We start from the raw sequence: 19,743 nt of genomic DNA, 5'->3' as shown, positions 1-19,743 counted from the left end.
GTCTTGATGCTACTTAAGAACATAAGAAATAGGAGCAGGAGTAGGCCATCTAGCCCTTCGAGCCTGCCCTGCCGTTCAATAAGATCATGGCTGATCTGAAGTGGATCAGTTCCACTTTCCTGCTTTCTCTCCATAACCCTTAATTTCCCTGTCTATCAAAAACCTATCTACCCGTGACTTAAATATATTTAGCGAGGTAGCCTCCACCACTTCAATGGGCAGAGAATCCCAGAGATTCACCACCCTTTGAGTGAAGAAGTTCCTCCTCAACTCTGATCTAAACTGCCCCCCCCCCACCTTATCTTGAGGCTGTGTCCTCTAGTCCTGCTACCCTTTCTAAGCAGGAAGAATCTCTCTACCTCTACCTTATCCATTCCCTTCATTATCTTATACGTCTCTATAAGATCCCCCCTCATCCTTCTAAACTCCAACGAGTACAGACCTAGTCTATTTAGTGTCTCTTCGTAGTCCAACCCCCTCATCTCCGGTATCAGCCTAGCGAACCTCCTCCGCACTCCCTCCAAGACCAATATATCCTTCTGCAAGTGCGGCGACCAAAACTGCACACAGTACTTGAAGGAGGAACATTGGCCAGAATTCTGGGCGACTCGTGTTACTCTTTGAATAGTACCCGAGACATTTTAACATTCATCTTAACTTCTGAAACAAGCAGGGAACCTTGATTTGACTGTTCATCTAAAGAATGATGCCCAAGGCAATATAGCGCTCCCCTGGACTGCAATCTATCTGGATTGCACATGAAAGTCCTGGAGTTGGTCTTGATTAGTGAATGAGACAGACATAGGCTCAAGGGGTTAAACAGTCTATACAATTTGTTTCCTTAAGTATAAAAGCCAGAAAACTTGTGCCTTTATCCAGGAACCATTGTACAAAACGGTTCGTCAGGTTTTGGAAAGTGACATCACTTAGGCTGAAAAAACTTGAACAGGAAGTTATAAATAATGATTTAAATGCCCAAGGCATTACAGGTGTACTTCAATATATAAATGCATTATGATTCAAATTGCTAACGATATATTTTCTAGAATAACAATGTTTCTTGCACATTGAAAGAGGTAGGGAACCTAGTCTAAATTGGATAAATCTTCAAAAAGCCAGCACAAGCACGTTGGGCCAGAGGTTGGGAGATTCCAGCAAATGCCTCAAAGGTGCCTCATAGATTGAAACAAAGTTCATCACTAGAAATTTGAGCCAACTGTCCAGCCATGTCAGCAGGGAATTAATGATTAAGTCTCAAATATTCAACAGAGTAACACTTGCAACCAAATTTTGTGTAATTTCATCATTTATTTTCTAAAAAATGTGAAATTCTGTCTATGTTGGAAAGATTCATTGTGGTTAAACCACAGGAAAAAGTGGTTAACCATTATTAAAATTGAATTTCACAAATTAGAAGCCAAGCCTTCACAATACACTGACGCATGGAAACTTAACCTGTAATGCTTACTGGGAAACATTTACTTTTCCAATCGTAAAACATGCCAAAGGAATAGAAGGGCAAATACATTGATCCTATGTTGCCATGGGAGAGCTATGCCTGAAGGGATCATAGCATGAAGCTGTGATACCAGGGTCTTTTTCTCTTCCTTTTGTCTGAGAAATATGCTGACTTTTGCTTAGATACAGTTCCACAAGTGCCTTCACTTTTGCCAAGTGACCTTACCTTGTGAGAGTCTCAAAAATGTCAAGAGTCTGCTTAGTTTTTGCAGGCCCAATGCTCTTCTCAAACCAGATCACCTTCTTGCTCAGGTAACTCGACAGTGGCTAATTTATGGATAAGATCAACATCGAATGGAAACTAATCCATTCTTCCATAACAATTTATATTACATGAAACAATGCAGCAATGTGAACTAGAATAAACACTTTGCCTTTGTGAAGCCCATTTTGTCTCTAGAAATTGTTTGCCTTGATATCATCTCAAATAAACCTGTGGATTAAACTGAAATTCAGGTGCTGCCCATTAACACTGTCAACAAACCACATTCCATACTGAAAAGATCCTCTTTATTCTGAAGGAAACCACTGAATCTTTGGACCAAAGAACAAAGTTTTGTAACTAATAAAAAGCACTATAGAAGGTTACAGTAGAAACCACACATCCGAAACTAACTGGAATGGCAGGGAACCAGTTATCGACATTTACTCTGAGCAAATATCAATTTTGTCCCTCCCTCCAATTCAGTTCCCCATCTCTTGAGCATGCTGATTCGTTGCTGGGTTGCAGTTCCAGAGGTGCTCATACCAGCTCACCCAAGTGTCTCTGTCATATATACAAATCCAGACAGGAAATGCAATAGGCTATTCAACCACTGAAGGCATCAAAGTTGAATCCAAATCTGTTCTTACTCCATGTCTCAAATATATATATATATTTCCAGTAGGTGTCACTGGATAGCCAGTGTGAATCTGAGTATTTTTTCTCCAATCTAGCTCAAGAGCAGAGGTAAATTCATAGCATTTCCACTGCTGAGATCTGTTTACTCAATAAAGGTGCAAGAACCAAACTTGTGTGGTTTGCTTGACTCAGTTACCCCACCTCCTTAACAAACTAGTCTTCTATTGGAAACTCAACTTTGAATGTGCAGAAATGATTTTAGTACAAGAAAAAGTACAGACTTAAAGGTTGCTCTTCATCTTATTGAACAGAAGCATTTATTTGCAAAATGGAGGCAATAGTAAGTTAATTATGTTATGATTGGAATTATGGTCAAACTCTTAGTGGTTGTAGAGAACATCACTGCACACTGGTCCCAGAGCATCAGGAGGCTTAACGCCACATGCAATGCAACATACTCTATTACTCAGCAAGTTATTGATACATCTGACGTTCAGAATTCTTTCATAGTGGTATTTTTAACCAGGGTCAAAGCTCCTGTATTGTTGCTATTGTCAATCTATGAGTAATTAACATTGTGCTGCTGAGTAACTGACCAATGTCTCTTTTAGCCTCTCCTGGGATGTTCTGTGATCTTCATACCTACCAGAAAGTGAAGTCTTGCATTAAAATGGAGGCTTTAATACCACAAAGGCCTGGAAACCCTTGCTACAGGAACATCTCAACTACTATGATATGAAACACTTCAGCACATGGGTCAATGAGCAATGTAAAGTGTATCTATAATTATAGTTCTATTCGAAAAAAATGTTTTAATACGTTTAAATTCTGACAGTTTACATTGAATTAGAGATCACCTGCTAAGGGTGAGGCCTTAAAAGAAATGAAATACGAGCCAAATGTTACTTATTTTGCCAATTCTTCTTGCTCTTTTTCTGAAGGTGTTTATTCATGACTGGGCTATAGTTCCACTTGCACTGCAAGCCTCAGACATCTTTCCCAAACATTATTCTTTGTAAGATAATCCTGATGCTTGTATCCACAGATATGGGCTTTCATTAAACAGCGACCAGGAATTGGATCCCTTGGTCACTGTCATTGTTCAAGAACACACGTCCATCATGACACCCACCCAAATACTGTCCCTAGCTAAGGTTTGTAAACTTGAGGCCAACATATCAAATTTGGGCTGATTTGTCTTAATATTACATTGGTTAACATTTTTAACTTAATGAATCATCGTGGGAACGATTTTACAGCAAGTGACCTCCAAAGGTCAATTATGCAGTTGCATATGAGAACCATGACCAGTATGAACACCTAAAAATGCACTGGATTGTGCAAGAACACAGTAACGTTACTTGGTACAGCATAAATGAGGCAAAACATTACCATTGAATTAACATCAGTATGAAACATGCAGACTAAAAATGCACTGTAAACTACATTATATTTGATTTCAGGAGAGCCATCAGTAGAAAGACATGCAAAATAAATACAAGAAAATTTCAACACAAAAGACATACAAAACACTGTTGGTCCAGCCAACATTTCAGACAATAAAACCCAAAAACATATATATCCCTCCCCTGCTCCCGGACACAAAAAAGTGAAAACAGGCATGTTAATGGAATTCTGAGTGAGCAAATACAGAAATATCCTTGTGATTTCCATCTGAGATTCAGTTGCTACATGTATAACTCCAAAAGTTGAACAATTACATAGTTGTTTGCATAGGCAGAAAATGGTCTGCTGGCTGGGAGAGGCCAATCACTCTATAAAAGCAATGCAGAGGAGTCCAACACTAAATCCTCACTGATAATTTACAACCGGAATGAATCCAGGTGAATGTGGACTGCTTTTCTATATCAATTATTGAAAAAAGGGCAAAAGTCAATGCTAGCTCACAAGTTGGGTTTGGTGGTGGATGGGAGCGGGGGGCATTAACTTTTCCCCTTCTCCTACTCCTCTGCAACATCATAACCCTATGATCACCCTGTCATCATCACTCACCTGGCCCAAGATCTAGTGAGATTACCCTCAGGTGGGTGTCAAACAGGCAGCAGTTGCTGTTTCTCTGGTAGTGCTGCCAATCACTAGCGCTTTCAGCCTCCAGCTTTCACTGAGCAAAATTTCTGCCCCTACAGTGTCAGAACCATACCATGCAGAGACTGATCATGACCAAGGTCACTAACAAACATGGCCCACTCAAATACTAGTAAAAGAGTAGAAACTACAGTAATAGAAAAAAATACAACTTATTTTGCCACCGTAATATGACTCTGCCGATGGGGAATAGTGGTGTGTTCATGTACTAAATAGAAGACCGCCAAATAATGGATACAATCACAATTAAATTCCCAAAATACTGGTTAAAAATCATGGAGCCCCATATAGAAAAAGAACAGAATCTGATCTATTCAGCCAAAGCAATTCAGTAATCCTGAACTTACTCAATTTAACAAGTCTTTTAAGGAATGTGAAGTAATACCAGTAAGATTAGTGGAATTGACTCAGCATCACTTTTTAATTCATCCAATCCTTTGAGCAAGTGATCTTCAGCTTAGTGTGCTAGTGGAAGTGGTAATAAAAATCAAAAGTGCTGGAAATAATCGGCAGATCCTGCAACACGTGTGGACAGAGAAACAGAGTTTACATCACCTGAAAAGCTAACTCTTGTCTCTCTCTCTCCACAAGTGCTACCTGGCCGGAGTATTTTTAGCATTTACTGTTCCATCGTCGACAGTACTTTGCTTTTGCATGGGAAACCTTGGCCTTTTGGCTAAGATCAAGTGTGGTATCAACGTGCTGCACTTAGCTGAAGTCATGAGGTTACATGGAGGCTTCACTTGAAGCAGTTTTTTAAAAAGATATCTCGGCCTTTTGGCTAAGATGCAAATAAGGTCAAGCCTCGGAGAAGGTGCAATGCCTGCTCCAATCAGCTTGGATCATGTAGATCAAGCCCAACAAGAAGTCTCACAAAACCAGGTTAAAGTCCAGCAGATTTATTTGGTAGCACAAGCCACTAGCTTTCGAAGCGCTGCTCCTTCATCAGGTAAGTGGGAGTTCTGTTCACAAACAGGGCATCTAAAGATACAAACTCAATTTATAAAATAATGGTCGGAATGCAAGTCTGTACAGGTAAAGCACAGGTTAAAGAGATGTGTATTGTCTCCAGCCAGGACAGTCAGTGAGAATTTGCAAGCCTAGGCAAGTTGTGGTGGTTACAGATAGTGTGACATGAACCCAAGATCCTGGTTGACGCCGTTCTCATGTGTGTAGAACTTGGCTATCAGCCTTTGCTCAGCGACTTTGTGTTGTTGTGTGTCACAAAGGCTGCCTTGGAGAACGCTTACCCGAAGATCAGAATTTGAACGCCTGCTGAAGTGTTCCCCAACGGGAAGAGAACACTCTTGCCTGGTGATTGTCAAGCAGTGTTCATTCATTCGTGGGCTTGCAAAATCGCACTAACTGTCTTGGCTGGAGACAATACACATCTCTTTAACCTGTGCTTAACTCTCTCTCCATTCACATTGTCTGTACCTTTAAGACTTGATATCCGTAAAGACTCGCATTCCAACGATTATTTTGTAAATTGAGTTTTTGTCTTTAGATGCCCTATTTGTGAACAGAACGCCCACTCATCTGATGAACGGGCAGTGCTCCGAAAGCTGGTGGCTAGTGCTACCAAATAAACCTGTTGGACTTTATCCTGGTATTGTGAGACTTCATATGTGTTTACCCCAGTCCAATGCTGGCATCTCCACATCATGATCAAGCCCAAGACAGGAAGTGAGAGGCCTGTCTTGTCAGCTTGGGTCTGAAATGTCTCACTTGCTGAGACTCTGAATTGGACTTTCATTGGATTGAATTGGATATATAAACAAAGTTGCTTTTGCGTGGGAAGTGTTCATGGCTGAAATACTGCCTTACGCAATGAATTTGCATTGTCTGCTGTGATTCAGCACTTGGCCTTTGTTTTTCCTGTTATGATTTTGAAATAGAGCCAAATGCTGATTTAATGAAGACGGTTTACTGTACATTATGCACAAGTACAATGACTTTGTATCATAGCTACTCTCTGCATCTTATTCCCCATCAGTCAGTATGTAATTACCACCTTATTCTGTCAAGAATGCACTTCAACAGAGGTCTTTTACATCAAATATTATAATCGCTCTCAGCACTACAAAACTGCGTAACTTAATCTTTCTTGGACTTTCGACTTTTCCTTCAGGCTTTTCAAATCCAAGCTCAGCTAATCGTTAATCTGATTCTGATTGCCTCATACTCAGTTCAAATTGCAGTGTGGACTATGTCCCTTCAACTTGATTTCTCAATTTAAAAAATCATTGTCAATAGCAGGATAATGACTACCAAATGCTTACTGACCCACGTGATCAGAACTAATTTCTAATTTGCATTTATTACAGATTTTTAAAAAAGTTCAACTGTCCAGGGTTAACTGCCCATTGTTTCATGTTCAAGCATTCTTTCTCTGAAATTCATCTCTTCATGTCTTGCCATCTTTTTTTCTTGCATTGACCACTGGATCCCTCTCTCAAATTCTGTGAACTTTTCCATTTATTTTCCCCATCCTGTTCTTTTCTTTTATGCTTCTTGATTTTCAAAGCTCAACAGTTCTAGGATTCAGTAGGTTGTAAGAAGCAAGGTGGGATTCTGATGTGACCAAGAGAAATTGATGTCTAAGGTAGAAAGGCAGTCTCACCTTCACTTGCTGGTGTTTTCTAGTGCTTTTGCTTTATGAAGTTTAAGAAGTTTTTGCAACAGCTAGCTGGTGTCGGACAAGCTCCAGCCGCTGTCCCTTTCCCCACAAGTTAATGTGCTATTTCCACTGAATGGATGTATTCAGTTCACAAATCGGAACATCACCAATGTAAACTGAAGAAAAGAGGGCGGCAGCTTTACTTGGAAGCACGTTGATAAAAAAAAACTGTGGTTGTGCTGGACATTTCTGTATGTCAATTGTACTATTTACCCTACAATACCACTTTTTCAGGGCCATATCTCAGATTTCCCTGCTTGGCTTCCATGGGAAGCAAATAGCTCAGAGCTCTTCCTCATCAAGATCAGCTATGAAGGTTCTGAAATGCTGACTGTTTTTGTGAGAGTCTGAGAAGCTCTTCACGGATAGCTTTGATGAGTGATGTAGAGGATTGACCAGGCGTGAGGTCTTCTGTGCAGGTGGAGCCAAAGCTTCCACTCGGGTGTTGAGCTTTGCTGTGCTGCAGGTGCAAAGATGGTGCTGAAGGGTCACGGAGGGAAGTCCTCTGCATCTGAAACAGTGGTGAGACATATTCCAGGTGTTCTCGGGTACTTGGCTAAAAAACATAATACAAAATGCTGAAAAATGGTAATTGCACAGAATTATGCTATTGAAACAAATTAAGTATCAGGTTGTGACTTCATTGCCATTGAAGGTCAACTCAAGCATCATCTCAAACTTTCGAAACTCGGATTCCACAAGCCATCGAAAAGTGACTGCTTGCCAATATTTCAAATGCTATTAAAGTCTCTTTTCCTCCTGCCTCTGCTGGGAGCTACTAACTCTTTACAGGGGCACTTTCAGAATCACACCGGAATCATCATTTTGCACGTCTAAGTATCTATTTATTCCCTCTGATCCCACCCCACTCTGTCTTGCAGCATTCCCTCCCGATCATATTGGTTCTGCTGTACTGTTCTATACACCACATTACTTTCAGCAGTCCAGAAATCTGGAATTTCATCACAGCAGATTTGTAAAGGAGATTCATCAAGAGAGCACAGTAATATACTTGACTTACAAGCTCTCTGTTTGCAACAGCCTGCATTGGTCCATCTTCAAGACTATAAGGTGACCAACTGGCATCTCCTGCTGGTCCAGGTCTTCCAATACACATATGTCCTGGCTGGGACCCCATTCTACCATCCATGCGGCTTTGTGATGCTGGATAGGCTTGAATACCTGGGAACAAATGGGATCCAAAACAGGTTCTATTTATTACACTGAAATCACAACACACAAATAGTCTGTTCGGCCTACCCACTTAATGTTAACCTTCCACATGAGAATGGGTCACAATTCCATTTTTCTGTCCTGCTCACGTATCTTTCGATCAACCAACGAATTGCACTGGATCTGTTTCGTTCATTAACTCTGGTAGTACACTCCAGTCTCAGAATCTTTTTATGAAAGTTATTCTGCTCCCTAGCTTAAATTTACACTTAATCTTTTATTCATGGCCCCTCATTCTTGGCTCCTCAATCGTGGCAAACAGACTGTTTCTTCTGACTTTGTTCAAATCTGCAGATTTCTGAAACCAAAATATGGTGTCCTGTATTAACCACTTCTTGGTGCATCTCAGTTTCTCTCTTACTCTTTTCAATATTGATGGCGTTCTGCACAATGAGTCTTGGCTCTTGACCTAGGTTTAACAAGTCATATATTCAGTGTAACCTGCCTTGTGCCTATCATTGTTGTTCTATCAATCATCTGCTCGGTGGTTTCTTACTTTTGAGGATGTATTGATTTTGGCAATTGGAAACACTGTACACAATTTAAAAATGGAGGGCAATGTAACTTGATAAATCTCATCAAAACTGCACCAGAAGAAAAAAATCAAGTAAAAATTAAATAGAAATGTGAATCAAGAGCAAAATGTAAAAACTTACAGAAAATCTAATTTTACACAAGTGACAAATGGAATATCAAAGATATCTGGGACTTCATCTATTAAATAAATCATTTGAAGACGGCAGAGTCAAGAAGTATGTTTAATAATAAACATAGGGAATTGTGATCTTTCCAATTAAAGGCTAGAGAATACAAAAGCAAAAAAGCAATACTAAACTTCTATAAATCACTAGCTTGCAACATGCAAGTTTAACTGTTTTCATAGCTGTCACTGGGGTGGAAAACAGAAGAGGACTGGGAAATCCACCAACCAAGTCAGTCACTAGCTGCAGCTGCAAGCAGCATCAACAACTCACTCTTCCCAATCACTTGTGACCTCTTTGCCTCTTTTTTTAAAATGGTGTTCAGATTCACTGCAGCTTGTTCAATAGTTGGAATTTAAAACTGTACTTTGTCAAATTCAACCCAATTGAATTTAAAGGTTTAAACAGCTGACTTCATCAGTGTGCAAAATACAGGTTTCATGGCTTGGGAATTAAAACAATGATTTGAACAGTGTTGACAACACTTACATGGGACAGAACAATGTAGCACATGATTTGAGAGAAGGCATCAGCCATGAAATACTGTATGCAGAACTGAAGTAGTTTTAGAAAAGCAGCAATGTGTAAGTGCTGCGTGGGGAAAACTGCAAAGTAAACAGGCTTAAATAGCAAGAGGAAAAGCATTAAAATGCACAGAAGGCAGAAAAAACTGCAACAAATAAATGAATGACAAAAGGTGACTTGCTATATAAAATGAGAACTGAGAGTTAAAACCTCACAATGATGATTTAATATAAGTTGATACACCCGGGAAAGAAATGATGCAGTTCTTTTTCTGGTAATGTTAAACATCTTCTTGCGCTCCTTATATTCTGCTCAACATAAACCTCTCAACGAACACTATTCAAATTAGACTTACATTGTTAATTTGACTTCCATTTGTGGAACATTATCGTATTCAAAATAGATGTGAGAAATGCTTATTGAACAGTCATGATACTTCAGAGTATTTACCATGTGTGAGGTACCGTGTGCATTTCTAAAGGACACAATAAGGTACCACGTGATTGCATAGAAACTAGAAGCAGGAGTAGGCTATTCGGCCCCAAAGCCTGTTTGGCCATTATTTTGATCATGGCTGATTATCAAATTCAATATCCTGAACCCCCCTTCCTCCCATATCCCTTGATTCCTTTAGCCCCAAGAACTAAATCTAATTTCTTCTTGAAATCAGATGTTTTCACCTCAACTGCATTCTATGGTAATGCATTCCAAAGATTCATCACTCTCTGGGTAAAGAAGGTTCTCATCACCTCAGCTCTAAAAGATTTACCCCTTATCCTCAAACTCTAGGTCTGGAGCAGAACTCGCCCCAAAAAATTTTAAGTGTTGAATTTCCATGAAAACTGGAGTAATTCATGTTGCTTTTTTCAGTGGGAGTGCAGAGAAGAATCTCCCACACTCTGTGCACTGCAGAGACCACCAGCGTATCATTACCTTTCTGGGGGCAGGGCCCCACTGGAAAGGCTGAAATCGGTATGCTGAGTGGGGTACTGCACATGCGCTGATCTGTCAGTGCCAAGATTGCATATGCACAGGGGCTCCGCACTGACAGCCTCTTGACTGCTGGCCAGCTCAATCATTGGCCAGCTCCGCAGCCCTGCAACGCTAGCTCTATGGCCCCCCCGGCAGCCTGATCGCTGCTCCCCCCCCCCCCAATCATTACCAGGACAAGCCCCAACCCCACTACCCCCATCCCACGATCTCCAGCCCCTGTCCCACTTATTGCCCCTCAATCCCGCAGTCCTGACCCACCCCTGTAGGCTGACCACCTCCACCCCTCCCAATCCCTGGCCTCTTTCTCTCTCCCTCCCTGATCACTGGCAGCTGGACCTCCCCAATCCCTCCGATCACTCCCGAGGCCTTGCCCAATATGCCCACTCCCTTAGCACTGCCTTATGCCTGATGGACAGTATCAAGATGCCCCGTGGGCAATGGTACTTGGCCCATTGGGGAGTGACAGGGTGTCAATGCCCAGCAGGCACCACCCCAGCCACTTGATCCTCTGGGGTGCCCTGAATGCCCCCTCTTCACTCCAGCAGGGTCAGGCTGCTAGCTCTCCAAAAGTGGGAAGTGTAATCCCCTTCAGAGTGCAATAATCTGGAGGGGTGGGAGATGCTAGTGGGCCCAGAAATTTCAATCCAGGCCCACAAATTGTACTAAAATTATATTACAATGACCACGTAAATGGTCTTTGTGCCTCCCCACCGATTTCCAGCGTGGAGCAGTCACCACCAGAAATCCAATGCTGGGAGACACAAACGCTCACAGGAACTCTGCAAATCAGCTGACAAGAGAATCTCCCTGCCCACCGTACTAAATAATTAGGACATGGAGATGCTGGCGTTGGACTGGGCTGAACACAGTAAGAAGTCTCACAACACCAGGTTAAATTCCAACAAGTTTATTTGATAATAAACCCCCTAGCTTTCAGGGTCGGCCCCTTCGTCAGGTGACTGGAGAGTTCTGGTCACAAGCAGAGCATATAAATGCACTGTTTACAGAATACTGCACACAGCACACAGTTTACAGACCATGCAGACGCTATGGCAGCAGATGAATGAACACCGCTTGACAATCACCAGGCAAGACTGTTCCCTTCCTGTTGGGGAACACTTCAGCGGTCACAGGCATTTGGCCTCTGATCTTCGGGTAAACGTTCTCCAAGGTAGCCTTCACGACATACGACAGTGCAGAGTCACTGAGCAGAAACTGATAGCCAAGTTCCGCACACATGAGGATGACCTCAACTGGGATTTTGGGTTCATGTCACACTATTTGTAACCCCCATGACTTGGCTGGACTTGCAACATCTCACTTACTGTCTTGTCTGAAGACAACATACATCTCTTTAGCCTGTGCCTGATGCTATCTCCACTCGTACTGTCTGCACCTTTAAGGATTGATTAGCTGTGAAGACGAGCATTCTAAATCAGCATTCTGTAAACTGTGTGTGCCTTTATATGTTTGGTTTGTGACCAGAACTCTCTACTCACCTGACAAAGGGGCAGACCCCGAAAGCTTTACAATCAAATAAACTTGTTGGACTTCAACCTGGTGTTATGAGACTTCTTACTAAATAATTAGCGCAGTGGGACGGAAGAATCGTGGCCTTGGACTCCCCCATCACTGGGAACATTCTTGCTGAACCTACCTTGTCTAACTCTTATAGAATTTTATAAGTTTCCATGAGATCCTCTCATTCTTCTAAACACCAATGAATATAATCTCAACCGATGTAGTTTCTCCTCATATGACAGACTTGCCTTCCCAGGAATCAGCCTAGTAAACCTCCGCTGTACTCCCTCTATAGCAAGGACATCCTTCCTCAGGTAAGGAACCAAAACTGCACTCAATACTCCAGGTGTGGCCTCATTGACACCCCATACAATTGCAGCAAAACATCCCTATCCTCAAATCCTCTTGCTATGAAGGCCTAACATACCATTTGCCTTCTTTACAACCTGCTGTACCTGCGTGCTTACTTTCAGTGACTGATACACGAGAACGCCAAGGTCTCGTCGAGTATCCACCTCTCTCAATTTACACTCATTCAAGTAATAATCTGCCTTCATATTATTGCTACAAAGTGGATAACCTCACATTTATCCACATTATACTGCATGCCTACACACTCAGCCTGTCCAAATCACGCTGAAGCATCTCTGCATCCTCCTTGCAGCTCACCCTCCCACCCAACTTCTTTATACTAAATATTCTTTGTTGATGCGTCAAAATCCTGGAACTCCCTCCCTAACACTGTTCTGGATGTACCCACATGGATTGCAGTTGTTCAAAAAAAAAGGCAGATCACCATCACCTTTTCAAGTGCAATTAGGAATGGGCAAAAAAAATGCTGGCATAACCAGTGACACCCGCATTCCAAGAATGAATAAATTAAAAGCAATTAGTGACTTCGTTAAACCCAAAGCTTAACTACCAATTTACAATTTCCTACCTGCCATGATGGTTAAACTGAATGTGCCTTGCTTTCGCAGCACAGGGACACGATAAGATCTTGTATTATCCAAAACATTTCCCTTTACCTTCTGCCCAGCAAACCATTAGAAGGAACAGAACTATAATAACTATTGCAACGACATCTGTATTAACGTCCTTCTCCTGCCTCTGCAAAGATCAGTGCTCAGATTTCTTCTTGTCCTCCAGGAATTGGTCTCCAGCAATTGACATTTCCCCTTCTCATATATCACCTATATTCGCAGAATGCTGTAGAGTAGATAAAAAGAATTGGGGGATGGGGGTGGGATGATGTGAGAGAGAGAGAGAGAGAGAGAGAGAGAGAGAGGAGCAGAGAATGAAGACAGACATTCAGATAGATTTACATATTTATCCTGTCTATCGAGGCATGGAAGGGAGAATGGGAAAGGAAAGAGATGGTGAAAAACAGGGGAGGGTAAGAGAGAGTATAATGGAGGGGATGTGGAGAGAGAAGGGAACAAGAGAGCATAACGAGGGGAGGAAGGAAACAGCGTAACAGGGTGGGGGGGGGGAAAGAGAGCACGTTACAAAGAACAAAGAAAATTACAGCACAAGAACAGGCCCTCCAAGCCTGCACCAAACATGCTGCCCGACTAAACTAAAATCCCCTAACCCTTCTGGGGACCATATCCCTCTATTCCCATTCTGTTCATGTATTTGTCAAGACGCCCCTTAAAAGTCGCTATCGTATCTGCTCCTACCGCCACCACCCTCTATGTAAAATATCTGCCTTGTACATCTCCTTTAAACCTTATCTCTCGCACCTTAAATCTGCTCCCTGGTAACAAACTCTTCCAGCCTGGGAAAAAGCTTCTGACTATCCACTTTGTCCATGCCTCTCATAATCTTGTAGACATTTTTCAGGTCGCCCCTCAACCTCTGTCGTTCCAGTGAGAACAAACCAAGTTTCTCCAACCTCTCCTCATAGCTAATGCCCGCCATACCAGGCAACGTCCTGATAAATCTCTTCTGTACCCTCTTCAAAGCCTTCTGGTAGTGTGGCAACCAGAATTGAACACTACATTCCAAGTGCAGCCAAGCTAAGGTTTTATAAAGCTGCAACATGGCTTGCCAATTTTTAAACACAATGCCCTGGCTGATAAAGGCAAGCATGCCAAATGCCTTCTTGACTACCTTCTCCACCTGCGTTGCCACTTTCAGTGACGTGTGTACCTATACACCCAGATCCCTTTGCCTATCAATACTCTTAAGGGTTCTGGCATTTACTGTACATTTCCTATCTGTATTAGACCTTCCAAAATGCATTTCCTCACATTTGTCCGGATCAAACTCCATTCACCATCTCTCCGACCATGTCACCAACTAATCTATATCCTGCTGTATCGGCTGATGGTTCTTGTCGCTACCCGCAAATCCATCAATCTTTGCGCCATCCGCAAACTTAGTAATCAAACCAGTTAAATTTCGCTCCAAATCATTTTTATACATTACAAACAGCGAAGGTCCCAGCACTGATCCCTGAGGAATGCTACTTGTCACAGTTCTCCATTCAGAAACGCATTCTTCCACTGCTACCCTGTCTTCTTTGACCGAGCCAGTTTTGTATTCACTTTGTCAGCTCACCTCTGATCCCATGCGACTTCACCTTCTGCACCAGTCTGCCATGGCGGACCTTGTCAAAGGCCCATTTAGAAGCCCCATTTAGACAACATCCACTGCCCTATCCTCAATCACCTTCGTCACTCCCTTGAAAAACTCGATGAAGTTCGTGACACATGACCTCCCCTTCACAAACCATGTTGCCTCTCACAAATATGTCCACTTATTTCCAACTGGGAATAAATTCTGTCTCGAAGAATCCTCTCCAATAATTTCTCTACCACTGATATAAGGCTCACCGGCCTGTAATTATCTGGATTATTTTTGCTACGCTTCTTAAACAAAGGAACAATGGGTGAAGGAAAAGACAGCGCATAACAGGGGGAGGGGAAGGGAAGGAGAGAGCGTAACCGGGGGAAGGGACGGAGAGAGCATAACTGGGGGAAAGAAGGAGACAGCGTAACTGGGAGGGGCTAGAAGGAATAATGGCGGAAGGGAAAGAGAAAGGGAGAGGTAAAGGCCAGGGTGAAGGAGAGATTATTGGGAGGGGGAAAGAGAGGAAGTGAAGGGGAAAGAGTGGGGGGTAAAGGCTGAGGGAAAGAGAGGGAGTAAAGGGGGAGGGAAAGAGAGGAGGTAATGGTGTAGGGAAAGAGAGGAGGTAATGGGGTAGGGAAAGTGAAGGGGTCAAGGGGGAGGGAAAGAGTGGGAAACAGGGGGAGGAAAAGAGAGAGATGGGATTGAGGGGAAGAGACTGGAGGCTGTGGAAACCAGGGGGTGGTTGGGTGGTGCAGAGACTGTGGATGGACTGGGACTTGGGCGAGAGTGATCAAGTACTACTCTGAGAAAGGCTTTTGCAGAATAACAGTATGATCAAGTGAGAAAGCAGCATATACTGAGACAGTAGCCTAAGGGCAGGCTATATTTTTAATTTCAATATAGCATTGTGCTGTGATAACTTGAGTACTGACCATATCCCCAGACTGGATGTTTGTCATTTTCCCAACATAGCAAGAGAAATCTCCAAATATGCATTTTAATTGTCGGTAATGTACTGAATTGAACGGCAACATTAAGAAATGTGCCTGTGTGTTCGGAACTGAAATCTGAACTGAGATGACAACAAGGCTACCAAAATGGTCCGCTGAAATACTGATAGCATTCTGTACAAGTACAATAAATGCTTTCCTTATTATCTTTGGTGTGAGATAGTAAAATTCATTGCCACCTGCAGTGGTTAACGAGAGCAGCATAAAAGCATTTAAGATATGCTTGTCCAAACTCCAGCTCGCAGGACAGATGTGGCACCCAAGACACCGATGCAGCTTGCCACGTTGTTGGACTCAATTGTTGAAGCTTCATGTACGTAATTTTGAAAAAAGCTTTGAGCCCAGTTACCTAATTGCAAGCTGGTTTCTTCAAGCTTTTAGGTGTTGACAATTATCTGTTGCAGCATGGGAATGATTGGATGTGGAAGAGCTGGACTTTGAGAGATATCAAGTGGTCTCCATTTTAATTTAATCTGAGGCAGAGGGAGGCGAGGGAGTTGAACAGAACTCAAGCCGGATTGTGGAGGTACTGTCCTCGTTATGGTGGGCCCCACAAGATCCAGGAGGGCCTTTATATGGCAGGCTAGGATAGAGCTCAGGCGAACTCCAGAAGAGCATTTTACGGCAGATCCAAGGTGGTGTTTTCAGTGGCGGGCTCCATGGAGCTTGAGTAGGCCTGAAAAGGGTCTTTGCACAGCCGACCAGGAAGTACATCTTTGTGAACCGGCACGTCATTCAGACTGTGGGAGGAAACTGGAGTACCCATGCAGACACAGGGAAAACATGCAAACTCCACACAATGACTCAAGCCAGGAATCAAAGCCAGGTCCCTGGCGTTGTGAGGCGGATTCAATTCTTGGCTTGTACGTGGGGAAAAGGGGCAATTTTTGTGCCTGGGGGGCAGGGGGGCAGCTTTTACACCAGTGGGGGTAAAGAACGTGCATCTGGTGCAGGGGTGGGGGGCTGCATGTGCGCCTGGTACGGGGGCTGCAGGGCACGTGCACCTAGGGGGAGTGGGGGGCACCTGCACCTAGGGGGAAAGGGTTCCAGTAAGGGGGCAGTGTATGCATCTGGAGGGGGCAGCATATGTATGTTTTTGGAGGGAAATTGTGCATTTGCATATTTGGGTCAGTGGACATGTGCATGAAATTGTCTCCCACTCTCAAGATTCTCACTCACCCTCACCACAACACATACTCGCACACCCATTCAGAGAGTGAACACACAAGACACTCTCATTTGGTCATTTTTTTAATTACTTTTTTTTTAGTATCATCAAATTCATGTTCTGACATTGAATATAATTAAGTAAATGCAAAACAGTGCATCACCATGCCAAATGTTGGCATGCCAAAATTTTCTGATCAGTCCCTTGAGTGAAAAAAAATCCAAATGTTCCCCCAACCCCACGCAGAAAGGTTGAGCAAGCTTGATTTCAGGGAAGTGGAAGGAAGAAATAGAAGCACATGTTGAAAGGGTAAAGTAAAACACATTGTTAATGCTCCACCTGAGCCTTTACCCACTGACATGGACTTGTTCGCCAAATGGTTCTGGGCTGTAAATTTTTATTTAATAGTAAAGTACACTACCTTATAGCAAACCTAAGCAGTTAAATGGTTAACAAAACTAGGAATACAAATAAAACGCAAAGAAGGTTGAGAGTTCAAGAATGTGGAGGACAGACCTTGCTGTAACCTGCCATGAAATTCTACATTCACTGAAAATCAAGTAAAAACACTCCAAGCAGAGCCCTGTTATTGCTGATTCAAGGATTGATAATATCACCCGCCTATCTTATAAATATTTATCCTAAACTTAAATTGCTCAGGCTCAAACCATTAAACACATAAGGTCACCTTCACAAGGTCAAATCTTCTGAAGCTGTTTTCCAGAACATGGATGACATACTTTTGGGGCTTCATCTAATCTTCTATTAAATTAATGATAAATTTGCAAATAAAAGTTAAGACTGATTTGTTGTGCAGCATTCAATGGTGTCTCAGGTGTTTCAAACACTTCTCGCACATTGAACCGCTTTAAAGGAAGAATAATAGAACTTGAATTTGTATAGTGCAGTTAACATAGTAAGCATGCCAAAGCACTTCACAGATGTATTATGGAAGAAAATAAGGCAATGTTGGTAAGTGTAAGATCTTGTACTCAAGGAATGATTGTGGTTGGGAATGGAGCACATGTCAGCATCATCGATTTCCAGATCAAGTGTAAGAATTGTTAGATAGTTTTTTTTTGACTCAAAACACACAATTTACTTCAGCCCAAACCTAAATGAAAGATCCCTGACTTTACTACTAATGTTTCTCTACCCTGCATACCAACTACAAGATTGATAACCTGGGTCCATGTTCAAAAGTAGACTATAAGAAATTATTTTACACACAAATCCTTAAAGTTAACTAGAAATGAGATTAGAAAGCAGGACCTCAAAGGTAGTAATTTCCAGCACCACGTCCTAGTCAGCATAGAATCATAGAATCCCTGCAGTGCAGAATCACACCATTTAGCTTATCAAGGCTGCACTGACAACAATCCCACCCAGGTCCTATTTCATAACCCCATATATTTACCCTGCTAATCCCCTGACACTAAAAGGGCAATTTTGCATGGTCAATCAACCTAACTGGTTGTGAAACCTATTACTCCACTCACCTGATGAAGGAGCTGCACTCCGAAAACTCATGATTCTAAATAAACCTGTTGGACTTTAACCTGGTGGTGTGAGACTTCTTACTGTGCCCACCCCAGTCCAAAGTGGACATCTCCACAATCAACCAACTTAACTGGCACATCTTTGAACTGTAGGAGGAAACCAGAGCAGCTGGGGAGAACGTGCAAACTCCACACAGCCACCTGAGGCCAGAATTGAACCTGGCTCTGTGATGCTGTGGGGTAGCAGTGCTAACCACTGAGCCATGGTGGAGTGTGTCTCAGAACTGAGACCAATGCCCTCATGAAGTCATTTGATAGTTTTGTTGGGGAACGCTTAACTAACTTGGTACGAGGCTGGGAACCAGGATTAGCATTAGAAAGTAGAAACAAGCTGCATAAAGGATTGGGAGAGACAGACGGCTCCAACATAAGAGTTAGGAACATGTTAAATGGGGTCAAACAAATATGGACTATAATAAGGTTTGAATTAGGTTTACAATGCATGTATTTAAATGCACAAAGTTTGGTCTTTAAGTTTGATAAGGTGCAGGCATAGATGATCACTTGGGAATATCATGTTGTGACAATAACAGAGGTTATGAGGTAGAGTTGATGAGGACAATGCTATTTGTTGTGGTGTACACTTCCAAATGACATTTGATAACGTGCTACATCACAAGTTGGCCAGCAAAGATAGAATAAAATAGACAGTGACAGCATGAATAGGAATTTACCAGAGTGACAGGAAATAGATCACGGGTGAACTTCTTTGGGATTAGAAGAACATAGATAATGGGGTTCCCCAAGGATTGGTACTAGGACCACTGCTTCTTTTGATATAAATTAATGGCCTTGACTTGACTGCATAATGCACAATTTCAAAACTTGCAGATGAAAGAAAGCTTGGAAGTATTGTGATCTGTGAGGAGGACAGTAATGGACTTCTCAAAAACAGACAGGCTGGAGGTATTTTCAGTAAGAAGTCTCACAATACCAGGTTAAAGTCCAACAAGTTTATTTGATAGTAAATCCACAAGCTTTTGGGGTTTGCCCCTTTGTCAGGTGAGTGGAGAGTTCTTGTCTCAAACAGAGCATCTAAAGGCACACACAGTTTACAGAATACTGATTAGTACACGAGTCTTTACACCTAATCAATTCTTAAAGGTGCAGACAACGTGAGTGGAGATAGCATTAAGCATAGGTTAAAGAGATGTGTATTGTCTCCAGACAGGACAGTAAGTGAGATGTTGCAAGCCCAGGCAAGTCACAGGGGTTACAGATAGCGTGACATGAACCCAAGATCCTGGTTGTGGCCATCATCATGTGTGTGGAACTTAACTATCAGTTTCTGCTCAACGACTCTGCACTGTC

At 42.4% G+C, this 19,743-nt stretch overlaps 1 protein-coding gene across 4 annotated transcripts in view; it reads right to left on the bottom strand.

Annotated features, from left to right (window-relative positions):
* Positions 1 to 6,066: 6,066 nt before the first annotated feature.
* LOC145344002 (UPF0606 protein KIAA1549-like) overlaps positions 6,067 to 19,743 on the bottom strand; it is a 267,713-nt gene continuing 254,036 nt past the window's right edge. For all 4 annotated transcript variants that reach the window (XM_080190645.1, XM_080190648.1, XM_080190646.1 and 1 more), the window contains 2 exons: positions 8,167 to 8,327; positions 6,067 to 7,701 (listed from right to left, as the gene is read on the bottom strand). In XM_080190645.1, the coding sequence (XP_080046771.1) occupies positions 7,450 to 7,701; positions 8,167 to 8,327 (413 nt within the window). In that variant the 3' untranslated portion in view covers positions 6,067 to 7,449. The remainder of the gene's footprint in view (positions 7,702 to 8,166; positions 8,328 to 19,743) is intronic.

This window comes from Carcharhinus amblyrhynchos, chromosome 6 (genome assembly GCF_965287045.1).
Source record: "Carcharhinus amblyrhynchos chromosome 6, sCarAmb.v2.hapA, whole genome shotgun sequence".
NCBI classification, from domain to species: Eukaryota; Metazoa; Chordata; class Chondrichthyes; order Carcharhiniformes; family Carcharhinidae; genus Carcharhinus; species Carcharhinus amblyrhynchos.
Note: the sequence above shows the minus strand (reverse complement) of the source record. Positions and strands in the feature narration are given on the sequence as shown.